This window comes from Egretta garzetta, unplaced genomic scaffold, assembly GCF_000687185.1.
Source record: "Egretta garzetta isolate BGI_Z169 unplaced genomic scaffold, ASM68718v1 scaffold620, whole genome shotgun sequence".
NCBI classification, from domain to species: Eukaryota; Metazoa; Chordata; class Aves; order Pelecaniformes; family Ardeidae; genus Egretta; species Egretta garzetta.
The window spans coordinates 267,641-289,685 of record NW_009258309.1 but is presented as its reverse complement, the minus strand read 5'-3'; the positions used below and the strand labels follow the sequence as shown (position 1 = coordinate 289,685).

The following is a 22,045-nucleotide window of genomic DNA, read 5'->3' as shown; positions in this document are numbered from 1 at the left end:
GAAGGGACGGTCCCTGCGGAGCACAGGGGCACGCTCGGTGCTGTGGCCTTGAGGAAAGCGGGGCAGGGTGCGGGGGGGTCCCCGGAGCCGCCTGCCTCTTCTAACGAATGCGGCACTGGCCCGCGGGTGGGGACAGCAATTGGGAAGGAGGAGGCCAAGCGGACAGAGGGGATGTGTGCCTAAATACAGGGAATGCAAGTGTCGGCCATGGTTTAGGATATTTTGGGGTTAAAAGATGTTGGGGTTTTATTCGCTTAAGCATCTTATTTTTGAAGAGTGATTTTCAGATTAGAGGCCTTGCCTTCGTTCTTAAAGGAAATGTCAGGGAGAGATTTGTGGCAAGTATGTTGCAAAGGGTCAGGCCGTGGCTTTGGTGTAAGTAATTCGGAAATTCAGTGTTAGCTTAAGTTTAGTTCTTCCATGAGAAACCACCAGGAGGATGATATCTAGGGAATTTGTAAACCTAATACATTTCAGTAGGCATTGAATTAGGGAAAAGTGAAAAAATAAAGGAAATATAACCAATTTACCAGTAACTTAAAACAATGAGCAGTGATACCTGTTTAAACAGCATCTTCAGGTACATTTTTGCAGAATATTGAAGCTTGGTGGTAGCAGGGATTAGCAAATCTCAATTGCATAGGTATGATTATCTCATTTGCTTGAATAAATGTTTTTTATAAAACTGATTTTTGTGGCAACACAACTGTTCATGAGACAAAAAACATTTTGTAGAAAGATAAGGCAGATGTAAGACGCAAAGGCCTTGATTAAACAGGGAACTCATGACAGAGCTCCAGTGCAAAAAGGATACATACAGGGGGTGGAAGTGGAGACAGGCTACAAAGGAGGAATACAGAAATATTGCCCAGGCATGTGAGGATGGCATTAGGAAAGCCAAAGTTAAGCTAGATTTGAAACTAGCAAGAGATGTCAACGGTAATGAGATGCTGTTTATCAGGAAAAGGATTCACAAGGAAAATATGGTGGTGCTGCTGCTGAGTGGGGCAAGTGTGTTAGTGACAGCAGACACAGATAAGGATGAGATAGTGGATGTCTTCTTTGCCTCAGACTTCACCAATAAGGTCTCCCAGGCCTTTTGTCACAAGGCAGGGTTCAAGGAGAGGAGGAACTACAAGTTGTGGAAGAGGATTGAAGCAGGGATTGTTTACCTGACAAGTCTGTGGGCCCAGGTGGACACAAAGGTACACTCTGTCATCTTTAAAAGGCCATGAGATTAGGGGAGATCCCTGAAGACTGGAGAAAGGCAAACCTTGCATTCATCTTCCAAAAGGGCAAGAAGGACAATCCAGAGAACTACAGGGCTGGTCAACCTCACTCCTTCCACCTGTGGAAAGATCATGGAGGAAGCCATTTGTAGGCATAAGAAGGCACAGGTGGTAACTGGGGGTAGCCAGCTTTGGATTGACCAAGGATAAATCATGCCTGACCAACTGGCTTGTCCTCTGTGACAAAACAACTAGATCTGAAGATGAAGGGAAAGTGTTTGATGTCATCTGCCTTGGGCTTAGGGGGACCTAATAGAAGCCTTTAGATACCCAAGAGGAGATCATTGAGAAGGTAGAGCCAGTCTTTCTACTTAGGTGCACTGCAGGGTAACGAGAGACAGCACAAGTTGGAAATTCCAATCCGAAGTAAGGAAATGAGGGCAGTTAGGTGTTGGGACAGGTTGCCCAGAAGGTTTGTCATATTCCTGTCTTTGAAGGTTTTCAAGATCCAACTGGACAAAGCCCTGGGGAAACTGGCCTGAATTCAGTGTTGACTTTGCTTTGAGCAGGAGGTTGCACAGGGTGACCACTTGGGGTCCCTTCTAAACTGAATGATTCTGTGATTCTTGAATAATGCACTGTTTGTGAGGAGTAGAAGACAGCAAATGTAAGGCAATAGTGTAATCTTAGAAATTTTGGATAAACAAGTTACTCTGATATTGATTGAAATATTCATCTAAAAGTAGGGTATAAAATATGCTGTATAATAGAATGTAAAATGAAGGATACCAGAACTAGTAATTCCATAGCAGAAGGTTTTACTCCAGTCTTCTAAAATTCTTTGGAGAAGATGCCAAATAAATAGGAACTAATTAATACAACTGTTCTGATTAATACAGTTGTCCAGACTACTAAAGTGTGTGTGCTTTGAAATATCCCTCATGGGAGATAACTGAGAAATTATGTTTTCATGAATCAAGTCCTGATTAAGATACTAAAATAAAAACTGAAAATAGAAGTTCAGTTTTTCCTGCTTTTATGGCTTTCTTTGTACTACTTTATTAAGACTTACATTAAATCTAAAAGTGATCTGGAAAAGGCATTATTGGTAAATAAGCAAAATCTGCCACTGTCACAGTTATTAGATTAGTCAGGAAGAGAGAAAATCCTGAGGAACAGAAGAATCCAAAGGGGGGAAAAAAAGGTGAATTGATGTTATGGTGGTAAGTGAAATTAATTATTGATGAACGCAGTGCAGTGCATTGGAGGGAATTTTGTGCTACTGATTCATGTAACTGGGTTTTAAGTTGACTGCTATAGACGTTGAAGGTAGCTGAAAAGGATACGTGAGTGAAAGTCCTTTTAATCATCAGTGGCAGCAGTGGAAAATAAAATTATTGCTGAGTTTATAAAGAGTGGGTTTGATAACAGCATTGCAATATAAATTGAAGGTGTGCACTTCCTTGGAAAAATATCTCCAATTGTACACCTGTCTCAGAAAATAATAGAAATAGGAGTTCAGATACAGACAGATGAAAATATGACCATATCTGAAAATGTAATGTAAGTAGATCCGTTTAACTGAAAGTGATGATGAATAAGATAATACATGTGCAGGCATGCAAAATAGTAGCTGGCAAATAAATGAAAAGAAAGGGTCTCTTACACCCTGGAAATCTAGTATTAAATTGGAAGACCACATATTCTGTATAGTGCTTAATTAAGTTTGTATGTATTTGGCAGAAGACAATAGTACGCTCAGGAAATGAGAGGCTCAAAAAATTCTTAGACTTTTGAAGAGTAACAACCCACTAATTAACATTTTTTCTTCCCACGGGGATTTAAACCACTTAGCGTAGTCTGCATTAGGAGGTTGCTCCATGATTGTCCATTGTAGGATTTTTAATATTATCTCGCATACTTCAGAGGATTTTGTTACTTTATATTTGGTCTCGTCTATCCATCATCAGTTCTTATACAATAGTGAAGAAGTGTCAAACAGGGACCCAAGCTGAGAAGGGTGCTTTTAGGGCTGGGCTAATGGGTTAATGCTTAGCTGCAAGAGGGTGTGCTCGAGTTCCTGTCCCTGCTCCACGATTGCCTGAGTGTTCCCTTCTGTTACTGCTTTGTGCAAAACCAGCTCTGCTCTGGGTTCAAGGATTATAACACAGCCCTCTAATCTCTCACAGCTGCGCTACCAAACTGCTATACAAAAGACAGTGTCATACTCCCCTTTTTTCCTATTTATTTTTCATAAACAACATTTGAATTATTTCTTGTTGAAGTGGAATCTTTGTACAGAAAACTCAAGGAGTGCTGTCGTGCAGAATAACCTATGGAGTCATTGTTAAAACACTGTATTATTCTTGCTCCAAGTCTATCAATCTGCTATATGCTGGCTTCACCACCAGAGGAGCAGTTTATGAATGAAAACATGAATGAATGTAACCAGATCTTAGCTTTATAAGCATCAAACCACTGTTCTGATCTGTAAATATCTGGAAAAGGCCATTGCCAAAAGTAACACTTTGCCTGTTGAACCGGGCCAGTTATTGGTATTAGCCTGTTTGAGAGTTGTGTCATTGTGGTCCAGTAAGGAGAGCATAATATTTACCAAGTTACAGTTTTCAGGTGGTGCTGTTTTTAAGACAGCTACTGATGTGTTCATCTTTCTATCAAATATACTTACCTTCTTTAATTTGCAAATAGATTTTTTTAAATTTGAAAATGTATGCCTAAACTGAGCATGTTTGAACTGTTTAATGAGCTTGGTTCCCTCCCTTCTCTTGAGAAATTTCTTGCAATATGTTAGTTATAACTGCATTAGCCTATGACATTGTAATTTACCCTTGAGAACAGAGAAGGAATTGCTGCAATTTCACATGCAAATAAAAGAATAAATACAGACAACTCTTTTGAAATTTGGATTTTAACAGTTCCTTTACAATAGATGTCTTTTAAAAGTTAGAGCTAGAAATAAATCTGGGAAGTGTTACCTTCAGAAAGGAAGGTATACTGGAAATACTGCAGGCATCCTGAATTGGCTGTTGAGGCTACTTGTTCCTTATGTACACAGGTATATACTCCTAGAAGAAGCCTTAGAAAAGAACTTAAAGGATTTTTTTTTAAACAGGAATTATTCCAAATTTCTGAAATTGGTGTTTAATTCTACTGTTTTAATTCAATAGAGGGTTTAGGAGGGTCTTAATTTAACATTATGTGGTACTGAAACTTGGAAGGCATGTTCACAGAACAAGGAAATGGAATAGATAACCTATCCACAGAGCTCAGGAGCAGCCTGAAAATTTATCAGAGGTAGATGCATTAAAAAAAAAAGGGTATGTGCTTTCTACGCGTATTGAATTCACTTTTTGTAAACATCAGAGAGAGACTGAATCATCTGGATGGGGCTTGCACCGCAGTCGCTGCTTGATCAGTGAAAAAGCAGAGTAACTGGTGCATAGTACTTACTAGCAGAAGTTCTGTGGCCACCAGAAAATGATCTGACAAGTAGCAAAGATTAAGGAAGAGAGCTGAAGCTCTTGAAGAGGATTCTTAACTCTCTGCTGGGTCCATTGATAAAATCCGTATGAAGTCTACTGTATGTCAAACCCCTTGATGATCTCAATCGAGCGATTCTCTGGTGTCTCGTGAAAGCTCAGCATGAGATAAAGGTTCCTGGAGACTTCTAGGCGAGTGTTGAGGGAGCAGGCTGCCACTGCTAGTGTTTTGGCCAGAGAGGTAAAAGTTCACTGCGTTGAACATCAAAAGGAATTCATCAGACAAAACCTTTGGAAGTTCCAGCTGAAAAAGCTGTCCAGGCAGTGCTTTTGAGCAGAACTGATGAAAGCCTTTTCAAGAATGTCTTCTAGATTACTGCATAAAAAAATAAAATGTCCCGATGTCTTTCAAATGAGATTTAAAGGGATTATTAACAATACCACTTCTCATCCATTTTGGAAAAGAGCAGGAAACTTCCCTTCCCTTGTTATTTCTTAAATTATTAATTGTTAATTACTGATTAAGTTAGAGACCTATCTATCTTTGTAGGGACAATTTCTGATGTAAATGCAGTTCCTTAGAGCTTTTGTTAAATTAACAGAGAAGGCTCCAGAGTACAGGAATGTTTTTTTTAAATTCGTTCTAACCTTTTCCTTACTTTAGTCCATTTACTTTGACGCTGTGGCATCTTAGAGCTCTGGATAGTCGTTACTTAACATGAAAACCTAGGCTGGCACAAGGGGACTTGGATAAATCATAATCTGATTTACAAATTTTCATACTGTTTCAGCTAAATTTAAAAAAGGACTGGTTTTTTTTCAGATTTTTAATATATGTATCAAATAATAGCCTAGCTGTTTTACGTCTTACATTGTATGTTACAATGAGCTGTTCTTTTCAGAAGTTTCAAAAGTTAATTTTTCTACACAAGATTTTTGTTATTCTTAAATGAGCAATGAGATAGAAATCGCTGTATGTACGAACAATGTTAAGGAGAAAGGTAGTAATTGTTTTTCTTGAAGTTTACACTTATTTTTCATACTTTTCAGTATTCTCTATGTATGGAGTATGAAGAATATGGAATATTTATTCCATTTATGTAAGTATGATGAGTTTAGTTTCTGAACATCAGATATGCCAAAGAACAAATTTGACATAATTTCAGATGTAAAGCCACATTCAGGTTCTGCAGCTCTGAGGTTCACAGTCAGTCATCTTCTGATGATGATAATTAATTCATGTATCATCCGTGAGATAGTTAGCCATGTGCTGTTTAAGTTATGCTCCATATGAATAAAGTTGTCATCGTTTTTCTTTTTTTTTTCCCTTCCCTTCCTTCCTCCAAAGACACCACTATGGCTGCTACAGTGAACTTGGAGCTTGATCCCATTTTTCTGAAAGCCCTGGGCTTCTTGCATTCAAAGAGTAAGGACTCCGCTGAAAAGCTGAAAGCGCTTCTTGATGAGTCCTTGGCCAGAGGAACCGACTCAAGCTATCGTCCATCTCAGAAGGTATTGGTATTAGAGAGCATGGGTCATTTTTGTATGCCTTTTTAAAGCTCTTGCTATTCCTAGTTTGTATTTTATAGCTGATAAGTTAAGAGAGAATCAGAAATTGAGGAAAAAGAAAAGTAATTATGGAATGTTCATATTCATCATTCCCCTTTTACATAACATGATCCATTCAGTTAATTGAAGTTAATGGGAAAAAAAAAATCTCTTTGCCTTGTTGGTGTACCAAGACCTGTAAAAGAGATGTTCAACACTATATTGCAAGTGTTGGGAATTTGTTCTAGTACTTTTTGTATTCACTTTTATATTTGTTTTGGCATTTTTGTTTGTAAGCTATTATACATTCTATCTAAGGTGAACCCCAAATTATTTATTTTTCCAGTTACAATCAAAGCTAAAAGGTCTTTAAAATGCAGATTATTTTTGCCACAGATAAGTATGAAACAAAACAAGCTATTTATGGATAAAGCTGGATCTCTTTTCTTGAAATTCTGTTGATGATGTCATATGAGAATGAAAAACCCCAAATGGTTCAAAGCAGAAATGTTTTGCAGGCTGAAACCATTGCTATCCAGTGGACAAACATTATTTTTGATTTACTGAAAATCACTAAACACCTGCTAGAAAGAATATTTGAATCTGAGATTAGTGTATGGAAATAACCAAGTGGGGACTTCCTCATATTGCTACATATTGCCATATGGATAATGAGGTAGTGTTCTCCCCTAGGATGCCTAGAAGTCAGGCTGGTATGTTCTAATGATGGTCTGTATGCTCATACATTAGCAATATGTCATTTCTACGTGTACATGGTTCTGAATAACTAAAAGGCACTATTACTGCTACATCATGCTTATACTGTGTGGTCTAACTCCTTTCTATTCAGATTGTTAATTCCCTGAAACTTAAACCTCAGTTCCCTCTAACACAGGTCTCAAAACTCTCAGGAGCCCTCTGTCAGAGCTCAAAGAAGCATTGGTTTGTGGTTTAAAGAGGAAGCAAGGAGCTGAATAATAGTGCAAGAGGCTTGGGAAGCCAATTCTAATAACATTTCGGCTGGTCGTCACCTGCCCTCCAGTGAGACTGAGGCTCAGGCCAGAGGAAGAAATCTTTTATTCTCCTCTTGTCAGTGTGTCTTCAGTATCAGCTGGACTGCAAAGCCTCAGAAATGGAAAAAAGTACAAGAATTCCTTTCCTTGCATTCTCAGGCTGCAGGATTAATTTGTGTTTGACTGTGAAATCCAAGAACAGGGTAAGGAGCCCAGGATTACCACAGTCGGGCAGATGAGGAAATCCATTTCTGACTCTGGATGATAGGAAGTCAGCAACCTTGGGGGGCGGAAGCTCAGGGCTCAGGACGCATCCCAGTATACAGCAGAGAATTACTTCCTTCTTACCAGGCTGGGGCGGGGGGTACCTTGCTCATGCACATTGATGTGATTAATCACTTATTTACAGATTCACTTGCTTATTATCCATTGCTGAGACTAATGTGTCATTAGTAAGAACTATTGATTTCTGCTGAGATCTAAATTTATTAATTTGATAGGTGACATGGACCGAGATTAAGTAGAAGCCAGTGTTTTTTTCTGAGGAGGAATGAAGTATTGATGTCTGGTGACATCAGATGTCAATTTACATTTTCAGCTTATATAGAATTTTGTCCTCAGAACTATCTGAAAATTTGTGTCCATTATCTCCTTGAATTTTAAAAGCAGAATAGTTTTCCTTTTTAATTAATGTTCCAATGAGGATTTGTCTTTGGAAAAGGAGCACCTTTTCCTCTGGAAGGTGAGTGATAAGGGGAGGTGTTTTTAATAATAATGTTGTTTTTATATTTATTTTATATTTTATATTTTTATATAAATATTGTATGTTTAATAATAATGTTAATAAACATCACATTTATTGATGTGATATGAAAATATTTAAGAAATGTTAAAAAAAAATAAAGTGTATATATAGATGCTCAATGTTGTATGACTCATTGTTTGCCTATCCTGTTGTCTAACTAGTTGCAAACTAGGAAGTAACTCAGGTGTAGGGTTTGCCTTCAATTTTTGTTTCTGTTTTTAGGAAGTAGAGCAACCGAAAGTATCTGTTACCAAACCTATTTCCAGTAAGCAAGAGCCTAAAGCTTCTTCTAGTTTGCCTTCTGGTAACAACAATGGCAAGCCCACTGCATCAGAAAAGGTGAAAAAAGAAACAGAAAAGAGATCTGCTGATAAAGTAAGTAATTTTTGTTTTCTAAAGAAATAACTTGATTAATTAACTTGAGGATGTTTTGGACAAAAGATATCCTTTTTTTTTTTTTTTTTAACCTGTGTAAGTCAACTCATCCACTTGTGCATAGCCTGTGAGCTGCATTATCCAATCATGTTACCATTTAGGCAATCCAGCAACAGTCTTTTTATAATTCTGTGAATGTTTTCCCAGCTCATTGCAGGGGGATTGGACTAGATGGCGTTTAAAGGTCCCTTCCAACCCAAGCCATTCTGTGATTCTATGTTTTAAATATCATGATAATAAGAGGTTACTAAAACATAGCAAGCTGAAATGTGGGATTCCCAAAGCTTTTTCAAGGACTTTGAGGCGAAGTACAAAAAGTGGATTTAAGTTTCATAAATATTTTGAAGAAAATACGTATCTAAGTAAAATGTTGTGTGTATCCTGTGTAAAGTATACCTTACACTGATAACCTGATCGTTCCATTCATTTTCTCATTTTAATAATATGCATTAGCTTTTTGCATTTTCACATTCTCTGTGTGTGTGTATAATAGGTAAAGGGGGATACCACTGAAGGAGCTGATACGCCAAAGAAGCCCAGACTAGAGAAGCAAGAAGCTCGTTCCTCTCCTATTACAGTTCAGACGAGCAAGGATTTATCCATGCCTGATTTATCTAGCTTTGAGGAAACCAGTGCTGATGACTTTGCTATGGAAATGGGATTAGCCTGTGTTGTTTGCAGGTTAGTCAACGTTGCTTCATTGCAATTGAGTAGTAACCTTTTTTCTTCCTCCCTGCCCCCCAGTCTCAAACTATTGAGTTAATGCTTTCTGTAGTTTTTATTCTGGAAAACACTTAAGCACGTATCCAAAATGAATAATACATTTAAGCATCCTTCGTGGATAAGAATGGTTTCTTGAAAATGGAACCTTTAATGAGAAAACCAACTTTTCTTCTTCAGGAAAGGGCAAGTGAGAAATAATAAAACTAGACATGATGCAAAACCTGTCATGACAAATAGTGATTTTTAATTATTGGAAAGCAAGTTAAAATATTAACGGCTAATGATAAGCATTTTTAAAAAATCAGTTATCTTCTGAAAACATTTTTACTGGTATTATTATAAGATCTGTATGTGTTACTTCTCATTTCCTAATCATTTGACATTGGTTTACACACAGCCATGTGTTTTCAGTTAACAGTGTAAATATATCTTGTGGTCAAGACAGGTTCTTTTTAATTTTCAGTAAGGGCCTCTAAAATTGGATCTTAGTAATATTCTGCTAACAGTACATCTAGTGTTAACAGAATTGTAAAATACACTTTTGAATATCCACCCTGGGATCAAATCACTCAAATCAGGATTTGGTTTCACAGATGACTTACGTCCTTGTAAGTCCCCACTGCTGCCAAAAAGAACAGTTTGGCTCTCCTAATTGTACCTCCTTCCCTGTCCTGTTTAGGGGGTTTATTGCCCACACAGGTTTGTGATCAGCTGAATCAGCTTCTGGATCAGCTCTCCATTTGGGTTTTTCAGTAGGTTTAGGTTTTGGGCAGCTTAGTGAGTGCAAATTCTTATGCTGGCATGTGTGTAGATGCAAGAATGTAAAGCCAAGACGGAGAGGAAGGTGGGACTGGCCTTTTGGTAGCATTATATATTTTAGCTATGCTTAAGCCAGTTGGGAAACTATGCTTTATAAGTTTGTTCTTCAGTCATTTCCATGGTCGTTCCTGTTGTGCAGACAAGGAGACGTCTAGTACATGGAGGATAAATTTCCATTGTTACAGCTAATTATACTGTCAAGCAATTGTGAACTGATGAGATTTCATGTCACGTTATTCCCATGTGTTAGCTCAAATGTTTAGTTTCTTATTATAAACATTGAAAAAGGCAGAACAGTTAAAACATTTGAAGTATGAAATAAATACTTCCATTTTACCTTTCTCCCTGCAAATTCTATTTTTGCTGTCTCCTAAAGGGGCAAAGCCCTGTTCAGCAGCACGTTAAAATGCAACTAAAAACAGTATGGTATTAACTTACTTGGCAGGAGGGGATAAAGAAAAGTTTTGTTTAGACAGTCTTGAGCTGCTATGAAAGCTGCTGCATCTTCCCTGGCAAAGGAAAACATGTACAAGCATAATGAGAAATGCCTGCAAAGTAAAGAAAGAAAATGCAACTACTGTGCCTAGCATGGACAAGACTTTGCTTTGAAAAGCATAGGCCAGGTATGTGGTTCCATTAGCTGTTCCACAATCAGTGTTTAACCTGGCTGCTGAAGGCATTGCTTCTAGCTAATCATGGTCATAAATTCATAGTGCTCTTGCAAAAGATGCATCTGTCCTGGCTAACTAAAATAGCTCTTATTAAGCTGTTGCCAGAGGGAGGGAGAAGCACGGCAAGGAAAGAGACAACGCATTAGAGAGGGGATGGCAACAGTCACCCAACCTTCAAGATTTATTTTCATTTTATGTGGAAACTGCTGGAACTGACGTCATGTGGTTCTCGATCTCCAGCTCGCGCCAGACAGGACGTTTTTCAGAGTACTCCTGCTTCAGACCTTCTGAATCCAACACACTGGTTAGACAGTATTCCAGTATTTACTGCTCAGCTTTCAACATGGGGGCCCTTTTTGGGGGTTGGCCATCTTAGGCCAAAATAACAACATCCCAGTACATATGAAATATAAAAGCACTGGATACTCTGTAAAATAAATAAAATATGAATAGTACTTAGAAACTGACATCTTTTAATAACTCAATCAAATATTCAATCAATTGTGATTGAAAACACCATGTTGAATTGCAGAGTAGGTGGGGTTCATAGCAAAGGGTTTATATTTATATTGCTTAAGAAGACAAGTTAATAACAAGAACCCAGCTGTGGATTCACAAACGCAAGAGTATCTTTGAATATTAACTATTCCTTTTTTATAGATGTAAAAACTAAAGTAGAGGCATTAAATGTTTGTTCAGGATTTGTTAAGTGTCAAATGTATTTTCACAGTGATTAGGGAACCTTGATGCCTGCAGTGGTTTTCTTCTTGTTCTTTTATACCAAGTTAGGCATAAGGAGAGAGGGAGTATTAAAATAACTTCACCCTCTCCAATACCTGCAGGTGTTAGAAAAACAGGACTCGCCAGTTATATGGCTCCTCAGTTATTTCAAGAAGACATACTACATGCAGTTTGCAGATGATAGTGAACTGTCTCTCAAAAAACCCAAAAAATATGTCTTTTAAAAAGCCTGGTTTTGAAAGAACAACCTTATTTTTTATTAATACTTTTTTGCTTGTTTTCTGAAAGTAAAAAATAATTTGGTGTGTTTCTTAATTACCGTATCTTTTAAAAATAAGTCTGATTTAACTTATTTCTGGACATGAAGAGTTCATGTTTTTTTAATCAGTCTGGCATTGTTCTTTGTAATTTTAAAATACGGTGAGTTTCCTCCCTTGAGACATGGGGTTGAAACATCACTGCTTGCTTCTGACCCAGTTTATTTAGGAATAACAAACAAAACGGCTTTTGAAATATCCTGCATCTAAAATAATAGGCCCTCAAATTTCAGAAAGGTTTCTCCCTCTGTTTTTAAATAGTGCATTTAAAAGAGAAATATTTCTTAGAAAATGTGCTAGTATCCATATGGACAATACCTTCAGACTTCATTTTCCTGTTATATAAAGAAATAAGGTAATACCTTTCCCCACCCATCTACAAATAGAGTTTCCATGGTTACCTGGGTACCTGCTCCTTGGGGATATGAGCAAAAGCAGCTTAGCAATTAAATAGCCTGATTTGTCATCTGAAGGAAGAAATCATTAGGAAAATGGTATTTGGCTAATTCACAGACATACTCCCAGTCATGTGTATATCACTAATTTGTCATTTATACAGCGTGATTACTTTCACCAGAGGCCCACGCAAAATTAAGTCCTCATCACCAGCTTACATGTTTGCTTCAAGGCAGTACTGCACAGTTAATCCTCTCTGTTCCATCTTTCCATGATTCTGGTATTATCTCAAATTCCAAGGGTCTGTTTGTGTAGTAGGGACCAAAAGGATGGGTAGTAAAATATCTTTAAAGTAGTATACAGCTTGGATGATGATGCTTTTAAATCCTGTAGCAGAAAGCACTCTTGCAGGCTTGTCATTGAGAAATTATTTGTTCTTGAACTGTATTGCTCCACAGCTTATAGCAAAATTATCCCAATGTAAACTAGGCCTTCATATGCTAACGTAATAAGGAAGTCATAATTGGTATACACTGAGGTATCTATACAGTGCCCAGGTGAAGCAATGTAGGTGAGACTTGCATTTCTAAAATAAAAATCAAACAGGGAAATCAAAAGTGTCATATACACATGTTTAATAGTGTAGAAGTTCTAGATTTTCTTGAATGAAATTGCATTTAAGAATACAAAATTTCTAAAATATTTGTTAGGAAGAACTCGCACAGGAAGAGAAGGAATATATTTTATTTGCCACAGGTAGAAAATATACATGAAAGCAAAAATATTTTTAGTTTTTATCTTTAAGCTTTGCAAAATTTGCAACAATTGGATAATCCTTTAAGTGCTTTCTCCCATAATCTGTTCTTAACTATTTGCTCTGCAGGCAAATGACAGTTATTTCTGGGAATCAGCTAGTGGAGTGTCAGGAGTGCCATAATCTCTACCACCAGGATTGCCATAAACCTCAAGTGACAGACAAGGAAGCGAATGATCCTCGACTTGTGTGGTATTGTGCGCGCTGTACCAGGCAGATGAAGAGAATGGTAGGAGTCAGGTTTTTGTATGAGCACTGTTTGAATACAGCAGGCTATTTCTAATACGTGAGAGTATTTTATGGGTTGCAGAAATCTTTGGAAGTATGTTGGAGAACCATTTTTCTCAGCAGTGCTTCCTTTGCTGTAGCTGTGGGTTTTTTTAATGTAGCATCTAAAAGAGTGTTCTGTAATGTGCTTTTTAAACAGAGCTTTTTAAAAAGCAGGAGTTGAGTGAAGAAGAGTGAAATAGGATTATTTCCTACTTGGTAGTAAGCAGCAGTTGAAAACTTACTATTTCAGGTGATTCTTTGTTTTTAGTACGTGTCTACCAAATAGCCCTACAGTTCTAGTTTTCTTCTCAGCTTTGGACGTGGATAGTTGTTTTCCTGAAGACAAGACTGCAAATTTCAGTCCAGATCTTAAGTGCTGAGTGTTCTCAGGCTCAACAATAAGCTGAGGGTAGCACATTCCAGGAAAAAAATCCCTTTATTTTGATTGATCTGTGTGTTAATTTCTTGACTAAACAGAGTAATTATTCCTGATCTCAGAGGAATACCACTCATCTCATTATGAGAAACAAACATCAGAGTAAGAGGATCTTTTGGTGCATGAAACATTAACTGTTAGTTCGCACAACTTCAGTTCTGACGTTTTAAAATCAAACCCTTTTATACAGCAGAAAATGTGTTCTGTTTTGGAACTGTTCTATGGTAACTTAGCAAATTGTTATCTGTTGAAATGGCCTTACTAAGAAACAAGAAAAGAAGGCAATGATCCTGACCTAGGAGTTATCACTGACTGAAGTACACGTTTATTCTGATGATCATCAGGCCTTTGAACTCAGAGGAGTGTTTGCTTGAGGTCAGTTATTGCACAGGATAGCCATTGCAGCCATTCAACACTTGCCTTTAATATGCCCTTCCTTTCCTTTTTTTGTTTCAGCATAAATTTTACCATTTTACCTGCCACTTCTTAGCAGACTCAGCTCCCAGTACTGCTGGATTATGTCCCTGTCTTCCTCAAGTTCACCCATCTTTGCCTTACTCATGTGAAGGCCCAGTGCTTTCCTGTTCCCTAAGTGTCAATGCTGCTGCTCTTTCCACACTGAAATAGCAAGTCCTATTCAGTATGCTTTTTGGCTAGACTCTGTCCCCAGTATCCCACTCAGCACTACCTCCATATCGCCTGTTACTTTATTTCTCAGGCACCGTTTGGCTTAAAATTGTAAAGGCTAGACTGCAATCTGATAATGCTCATGCTTTTTGTTAACAGTTAAAACAGTCAATGTTACGGGGCCTGTAACTAATTTGGAGGGTTTTTTCCTACCACTTATACAGGCTCAAAAGACCCAAAAACCACCTCAAAAACCAGCTCCTGCAGTGGTTTCAGTTGCACCAGCTGTGAAGGATCCATTGGTCAAGAAGCCAGAAATTAAGTTAAAACCTGAGACCCCGCCAACTTTTCTAGCATTCAAGAGAACAGAAGTCAAGGTAATGTAATTTACATTTTCCAGAGGAAGAGTTTACAGTTCATTGAATAGATTATTGCTTTTCCAATTAGACCAATCTTTTCTCACAAGAACCATGAATGAAAATAGTCTGCTATACTATGTGTACTGAGTAGTACCATAGCATAGTGGGTTTGCATTAACATTGAGAGTGGGGGAAAAAAACCCTCAATTCAACTGTTAAGTCCCTAAAGCACCCAGCTCTTGACTGTGTTTTTATGTTACAAGGGAGAGAACAGAATTTACTCTATAGATTTCTTTTTAATGATGTTTTATACAAGTAGAAATCCTCATAAATGTGGACTAGCAGCCCAGAAAGCCAACTGCGTCCTGGGCTGCATCAAAAGAAGTGTGGCCAGCAGGTCGAGGGAGGTGATTCTCCCCCTATACTTGGCTCTTGTGAGACCCCACCTGGAGTACTGTGTCCAGCTCTGGGGCCCCCAGCATTAGAAAGACATAAACCTGTTGGAGCAGGTCCAGAGGAGGGCCACAAAGATGATCAGGGGGCTGGAGCACCTCCCCTGCGAGGACAGCCTGAGAGTTAGGGTTGTTCAGCCTGGAGAAGAGAAGGCTCCAGGGAGACCTTATTGCAGCCTTCCAGTACCTAAAGGAAGACAACGGAAAAGATAGGGGGGGGCCTCTTTATCAGGGAGTATAGTAATGGGATGAGAGGTAACGGTTTTAAACTGAAAGACAGTAGATGAGATATTAGGAAGAAATTCTTTACTGTGAGTGTGGTGAGGCACTGGAACAGGTTGCCAAGAGAAGTTGTGGCTGCCCCCTCCCTCGAAGTGTTCAAGGTTAGGTTGGATGGGACTTTGAGCAACCTGGTCCAGTGGAAGGTGTCCCTGACCATGACAGGGAGGTTGGAACTAGATGATCTTTAAGGTCCCTTCCAATGCAAACCATTCTATGAACTGTACAGAAAATATGATTTTCTCTCTGCAGTCAAGTAACGTGCTCATTTTGATAGTTAGAAGGCTTCTTCTCATGATAATAGGGAAGCTCTAGCTGGCTGTGTGAGATCTAATTTAGGAGGCTTCTGCTTCTTATGTATGTTGCTTCATGTTTCTGTTTCTCCAAATTATTTAATAAATATTGTCACAAGTTGGTCAAAGGTGGTAAGCCAGAAGCAGTGTAATAAATAACATAGTCTAACAAAGTGTGACCCTTATCTAGGAAAACACATCTTTAACTTAGAGTCAAAGCAATTATTCATGTGCTCAAAGTTACATTTGCCATTGCTTAGCCTGGATGCAAACTATCATGAATAATATGATGGCTATTGCTCAAGCGCTTATATTTGTGAATAACTTTTTTCACCTCAGCAGCGTTATTTATGTGCCTGAACGGGTTGTAAGTGTGAGGCCCAATTTCATCCATCATCTTTACTGTTTAGAAACTGGATATTATAGAAGGGGTATTACTTGAGGGTTTTAATTTCTGTTTTGACTCTGCAATTTGATATAACTCTGGTTTAATAATTCAACATGTGTATTATCCCCATCTGAAAACTGCGGCTTATAGGGTTTAAGGTGTGGGAACTGTGGTTAATGTGTATAGGACTTTGCAGGCAAGGAAAACTTTGTTTGCAGGAGGTTTGTCTTTTGCAATATCTGAATGGGAAGACTACAGGAAAGAAGTCCAGTGACTTTTTTTTTTTTTAATTGTATCTATGGTACAGGCTGATAAGAACCAAGAGGAGGGAAGGGAAGGAAAGGAAAAAGTTTAGACACTGCTGCTTTGACTAAAAGACTGTAAAAAATGCAATACTTAATTGCTCAGTGTATGATTTTTTTTTGTCTGAGCATCTTGTCATCTTGTTAAAAAGTGACACCAGGTAATGGCAGTAAACAATTAAAAGGTGGCGGCTTGCCTCTCTTTTTTTATGCTTCACAAATTTGAGCTTTTTGTAGTTAATTCATTACACCATCTTTTAGAATTTATGGGGGGTTTATAATGCCATATAATAGCTTGCTAGCTGTATAGAAGAAAGGGAAGAACAGGTAATACTGGTTTTATGCGGCTGGGAAATTAAAAGTTGGCCGCATCTGGCATCCTTTCCTTTTCTATTAATACTTTTAACTGTAATGACCAGTGACGAAATATTGTCCATTGGGTGTTCCTGGGAACAGAACTGAAACAGATTTTTCCTGCTGTGATGTGTTGCACAAACAGATGCTACGATAATGAGAATGCTTTATTTATTTTAGACCTCAGCAGCGATTTCGGGGAACTCGGCCAGTACAAGTGTTTCCTCTTCAGCAACCAGTGGCCTTACAGGATGGGCTGCTTTTGCAGCCAAAACCTCCTCTGCCAATCCCTCAGCTGCCAAACTGGGATCAACAGCACAGAGCACCAGTGGGAAACCTGCAGCTTCTTCAAATAACCAGAAACCTGTGGGTTTGTCAGGGTTGGCAACTTCCAAAACAGGACTAGGGTCAAAAATAGCTTCTGCCAACAACAGCACAAACCCTGTTCAGCTGAAACCTCCTCCGCCTCTGACACTGGGGAAAACCACTCTTAGCCGTTCAGTAAGCAGTGACAATGTCAGCAAAGTAGGTCTTCCTAGTCCCAGTAGTACTGCGCCAAGCACCAGCAACCAGGTGAGCAGTGGGAATGGCAACAGCGGGACTGCTGGTAACAGCGGGGGCAGCGCAAGCAAAACCACAGCAGATACTGGTAATCAGTCAACCTCCCTAAAAGGCCCCACTTCTCAGGAATCTCAGCTCAATGCTATGAAGAGGTTACAAATGGTCAAGAAGAAGGCTGCTCAAAAGAAACTCAAGAAGTAGTACAGCTGCTTGCTAGTTTTGTTGGTTGTGTTCTGTGAAACAGCAGCGTTGGTGGTTTGTTTTTTTTTTTTAAAGAAAATCCCCTGGTTACTGGACTGAAGCAGTAGTTGAATCGGGGAAGCCCAAAACCTATGTTATACAGGAGATCAAACTTTGATAATCCTAGCATTCCTTCTGACTTTGCAAATCTATGAATTGAATATGTTGGAGGAATTCTCTATTATATGCTCCTGTTTTTTAGCTCAAAGCACTGAAACTTGAAATTGTAAAAGTCGGGTATTTTGGAGTATAAAAAACAGATTTATGTGGACACTTAATAAATTGAACTTTCTGAAACTGCCATTCTTAAACATTATTAATAAAAGTATTATTAATCTGGGAAATAATTGCTGCTTTTCTTTTACCCCATTTTCCAATACTTAAAATGCTTCACCTGTTCAGAGTTGTCTATATTGTGCAGAGTTAATGAAGTTTATCCCAAATTCTACAGTTCCTTAGGGAAAAAAATACATTTTCTTTTAAACAATTTCAAAAATTAACTGTTAAAACAACATATGTTATTTAACGTGAGAATTTTAAGTGGCCTGTTTTGTTTTTATACAGCGAGAAACTTCATGGGTCATGTTGTTGTTACGATTCTCTGAGGGAGGAAAAAAGAGCATTGGCAGAAGATAAGTGGCCCCTAACCCATAAAAAGAGTGGAGGAGAGCTAAACCAATGTTTTCAAGCTTTCTTAATCTGTTTTTTCTGAATATGAATGGAAAATAAGCGGTAGGCAATGTATATTTTAATTAAAAGCACAGTCTGATTGAACCGCATTGTTTTGATTTTGTGAGAGAGGTAAAAATAGAAGAAAATGGAAGGAATTGTCTTAGGTGTCAATAAGTTGGCTTCCTTTCTGGCACACCTGAAACACGTAAGACTTTTTGATCACCTAAGTATTCTGTGCTGTTAAGTATTGCTATAAAATTCACAAGCCTTACATGTGTCAAAGTAGTATTGCCTGCCAGCCTGTCTTGGAAAATGAAGCTTCTGGTCTCTTAGCTGTTCTACCATAGCCTGTATGATTATTATTTAAAATTACTGCTTTCTTATACAAGGAAGTAGCAAAGGCAGAAGTCTCTTAAGTAGTTAGTGACAGTGTTGGTAGACAAAACCCCTTTTCTACCCCTGTCAGCTGGATTCTAAGGGGAGGCAGGAGGGAGGGAAGGGTTTGTTGCTTTTTTAAAAGTATGTCTATTACAGAGTTTTGAAATCAGTTGGAAAACCTTTTCCAGCAATTTCTGTAGGAGATAGAAACAGAAGTAGATGCATACAAGTGCATGTCTTCCTTCATGATACTCAAAGCAGCAAATGGATTGGGTATATTCTAACAGTTCGATTTCTTTCCCCTTCCCCTCAGTGATTTGTATTTCAGAGGGAAGACTCTGCTCGGGCATGCTTTCCCAAATCTGCTGGAAGACTCTGTATTTGAATTTACTAGCAAGTGTTACAGAACTCCTTGTAACTGGCTATTGGCATTGCATCTTTCAAGGCTTGTATGTAGATGAGTTTAAACCTGGGGAAAAGGGTTGGATTTTCAGATGCAATTTGGAGAGAACGGTCAGGGCATATTGGAGAATTAGAAGAGTGTTAAGATTATAGAAAGTTGATTCCAATCTCCTGGCTGCAAAAACATACTCACAAGGAAATGCTAGGACAGAGACCCTACCCAGCTGTATTATGGTACCTGTTTTATCCCTTGAGTTGTAATTAGATGGAGGCAAAACTACAAAACACCATACCAGTTCTGATGTTGCACGGTGTTGGGTTAGTATTAATCTAAGACCCATGGCAAACTCCCTGCTTGGGTTTCGGGCTGGCTAGCCTGCCACCAGTGTCTGAAGGTGCGAGGGCCAGCATCTGGAACTTGGCAGGCCAAGGTTCCACATAACCCAGAATGGGGATCCTAATATGCCGCTGTCCCTCCCATAGTATTCATGGGACAAAGGGCCGGTCTCATTTGGGCAGGGGGCAGAGGTATTTAGAAACCCTCTTCCTTTCTCCTTAACTCACAGACTTCCTTTTTTCCCCTCTACTAATTGCTTTGTGGATTTGCAAGTATCTGAAATGGTGACATAAGGTATGTTAGCTGTTAAAATAGGTCAAAAATATTTGTAATAGCATAGATTTTTCAAATAGAAAAGATTGCTCAGAGATCTGAATATATTCCTTTAGCCATTTGTGAAGATTAGGGTTCATAATTTGCTTTCATAAAGAATAATGAAAAAAATGGGGTTTTTTATCCCCACATAGGAAGAGTTTTCTTATTACACTGAGTGTCATTTTCCACACAACTTTCATGAGAACTGTCATATCTGTGTTTACATATCTGTGTTTCGTTGTTAGTTAGTGTCTCGGTTCCAGGAGCAAATGAAGCAGATGCCACAGGATTATTGCAGGAGAGAAGCTGTGCCAGGGCAGAGTTGCATCCAGACATCAGCAGTGTCCAAGGTGACTTGTATCCTAGCAGCATCTTGGGTGCTCTGCCTAACTGCTAATAATACTATGAACTTGAAGGGGGTGGAGGAGAAGAATTTTGTCTCTCTGTGTGGGTATTGTTCAAGCTGTATATGTTAACTTCCCACTTTCAGGGCCTCAGCTTTGTCTCTCTTCATTTTGCAGAGCATAAGCCCCCACCAGCCTCAGCACCATCTTGCACTGAGCCCAGCTGCTGATACAAAGGTCTGTAGGTGCTGTGACTGCCTCTGGGGAGCTTCCTGTGGAGGCATTCATGGCTTTTTCCTGACTAGACCTAGCTCTTACACCCACAAGCCTCCCTTCAGCTATTTCCATGTATCCTGCTGGATTCTGTTACACTCCTTCAAACCTGTCCCAGCCACACGCAGGTTACACTTAATGCTTTACCACGATGACTGAGACAGGTAGTTGAGAAAGTATCAGATCTTCAGCTCTCCACTCGTGCCCCTGAGCTGTTCTTCACAGCTTACGCTCCCTCTCTTTGTCCCAGCCACTCCAGGTTTTGTTCAGCTCTCAAGAACTGGCTCAGGCTGAGCACTGGAAAAGGATCTCGAGTGTTGCTGTCTGTGACCAGCACTCAGCAATCCTCCCTCCGTTCCTTCTTGTGATGAGGGGAGCATCTCTAAACACGAAAACATCTCAGACTTTTGTAGGTAGGTGAAAGCTACATCTTTTCTTAGCCATTCTGTATTTTAAGTACGTGTGGAGCTGATACATGCAGCTATTTCCCATATCTCTTTTTCCTTTTCCACAATTAAGATTTAGACTAAGGTTCCTTGAACATCTAAAGGAGTAGTTTCATTTATTCAGGATTGCCTTAGCTACATAGAGAATTTGCATACTTTTGCAACTATTATTTTCTGCGGAGGAAAAAAAGAAAAGCTTTGTCTTTGTAGTGCCTGCAGCTTCCAGGGCAATTTAAAAATAAAAGCACGAGGAAGAGGAATCCAAAACTTTTATTGCTTTTCGGTCAGCCCATCCTTCTTCCTCTCTAGCACAGAAGGTTTTTAATGGTGGTATAGTAGGAAAAGACACTGAAGCAGTTTCCATTAGCAAACAGAAGGCATATTTTCTTCCTAAATGGTAATCAGAAGAATGTTGCCTGTGCTATGATGTAGAGTGTGAAGATAGATTCTTTTAATGGCTGGAATGCTCCTGTGTAAAGTGTTCACTCTAGTGGTAAAACCTGTTCCCACAGGAACATTGCAAGGTGCTAGTTGCCTCCATCCTGCCTCTGAATATACATATAATTTTTCATGCGAGAGTTCAGGAGCTTACATCTGAACTGTGCAGATTACTTTAGGTACCACGCATGGGGTGAACAAAGGCAGAAGAAATTGATCTTTGTTTTTAAATTATGGTAGCTAGTGCCATTTAAAATACCTCTGAGACCTGATTCAAGTGTATCCTGACATTTTTACATCTGTAACTCTGGCATGGGTTGACTGTAGGTTATCTCCTATTCATTTAGAATGAAATAACTTACCCTATACCTTTTACGCATGCCTGTCTTTTCCCTCTAATAGGCCAAGTCTAGCTAGACTTGCTGAAATCACTGTATTAGCAAAATCTGCAATAGAGCTGCAATTTGTATCAGCAAAAGACTTTCTTCCATTCTAACTTTCCCAGCTTCCTAAATGAAATATAAAGTCTCCTTCAGTTGGTATAAAAATGTCAGTTAGGATTGTGATTCTTTGAAGTATTATATCAGGAAGGATTTATAGCATAGACCTGGTCTTTTAAATCAAGTGTTTAGCTTGAATATGTAAGATAGGCACTGCTGAAAAACAGAGTAGATTGAAGGGAACAGTTGCTTTCTGCTTTGAAGTTTTAGTTAGGATGGAATTAACAACTGTATTTTCAGGAAAGGAGTCTGTTCTACATGATTGTTTAACTGAATTTGCATGTTGGGTTGAGGAATCTAGTGCAGGGCAGAAAGAAGGCAGGCCCTTCTGAATTTTGAGAAGCGTACCTCATGTTTAGAAAAAATAA

At 38.8% G+C, this 22,045-nt stretch overlaps 1 protein-coding gene across 3 annotated transcripts; it reads left to right on the top strand.

The window, feature by feature from the left end:
* The first annotated feature begins 10 nt into the window (after window positions 1–10).
* INTS12 (integrator complex subunit 12) lies at window positions 11–17,883 on the top strand. Of its 3 annotated transcripts, XM_035894653.1 has the most exons (8): window positions 11–1,896; window positions 4,616–5,829; window positions 6,078–6,241; window positions 8,318–8,470; window positions 9,024–9,211; window positions 13,081–13,240; window positions 14,569–14,721; window positions 16,952–17,883. In XM_035894653.1, exons 2-8 carry the CDS (start codon window positions 5,799–5,801, stop codon window positions 17,531–17,533), a joined length of 1,431 nt encoding a protein of 476 aa, XP_035750546.1. In that variant the 5' UTR covers window positions 11–1,896; window positions 4,616–5,798; the 3' UTR covers window positions 17,534–17,883. The 3 variants fall into 3 exon arrangements, with proteins under 3 accessions (XP_035750546.1, XP_035750552.1, XP_035750540.1); XM_035894659.1 differs by having other exon boundaries at window positions 11–4,921; XM_035894647.1 differs by lacking the exons at window positions 11–1,896; window positions 4,616–5,829 and having other exon boundaries at window positions 5,846–6,241.
* Window positions 17,884–22,045: the final 4,162 nt, after the last annotated feature.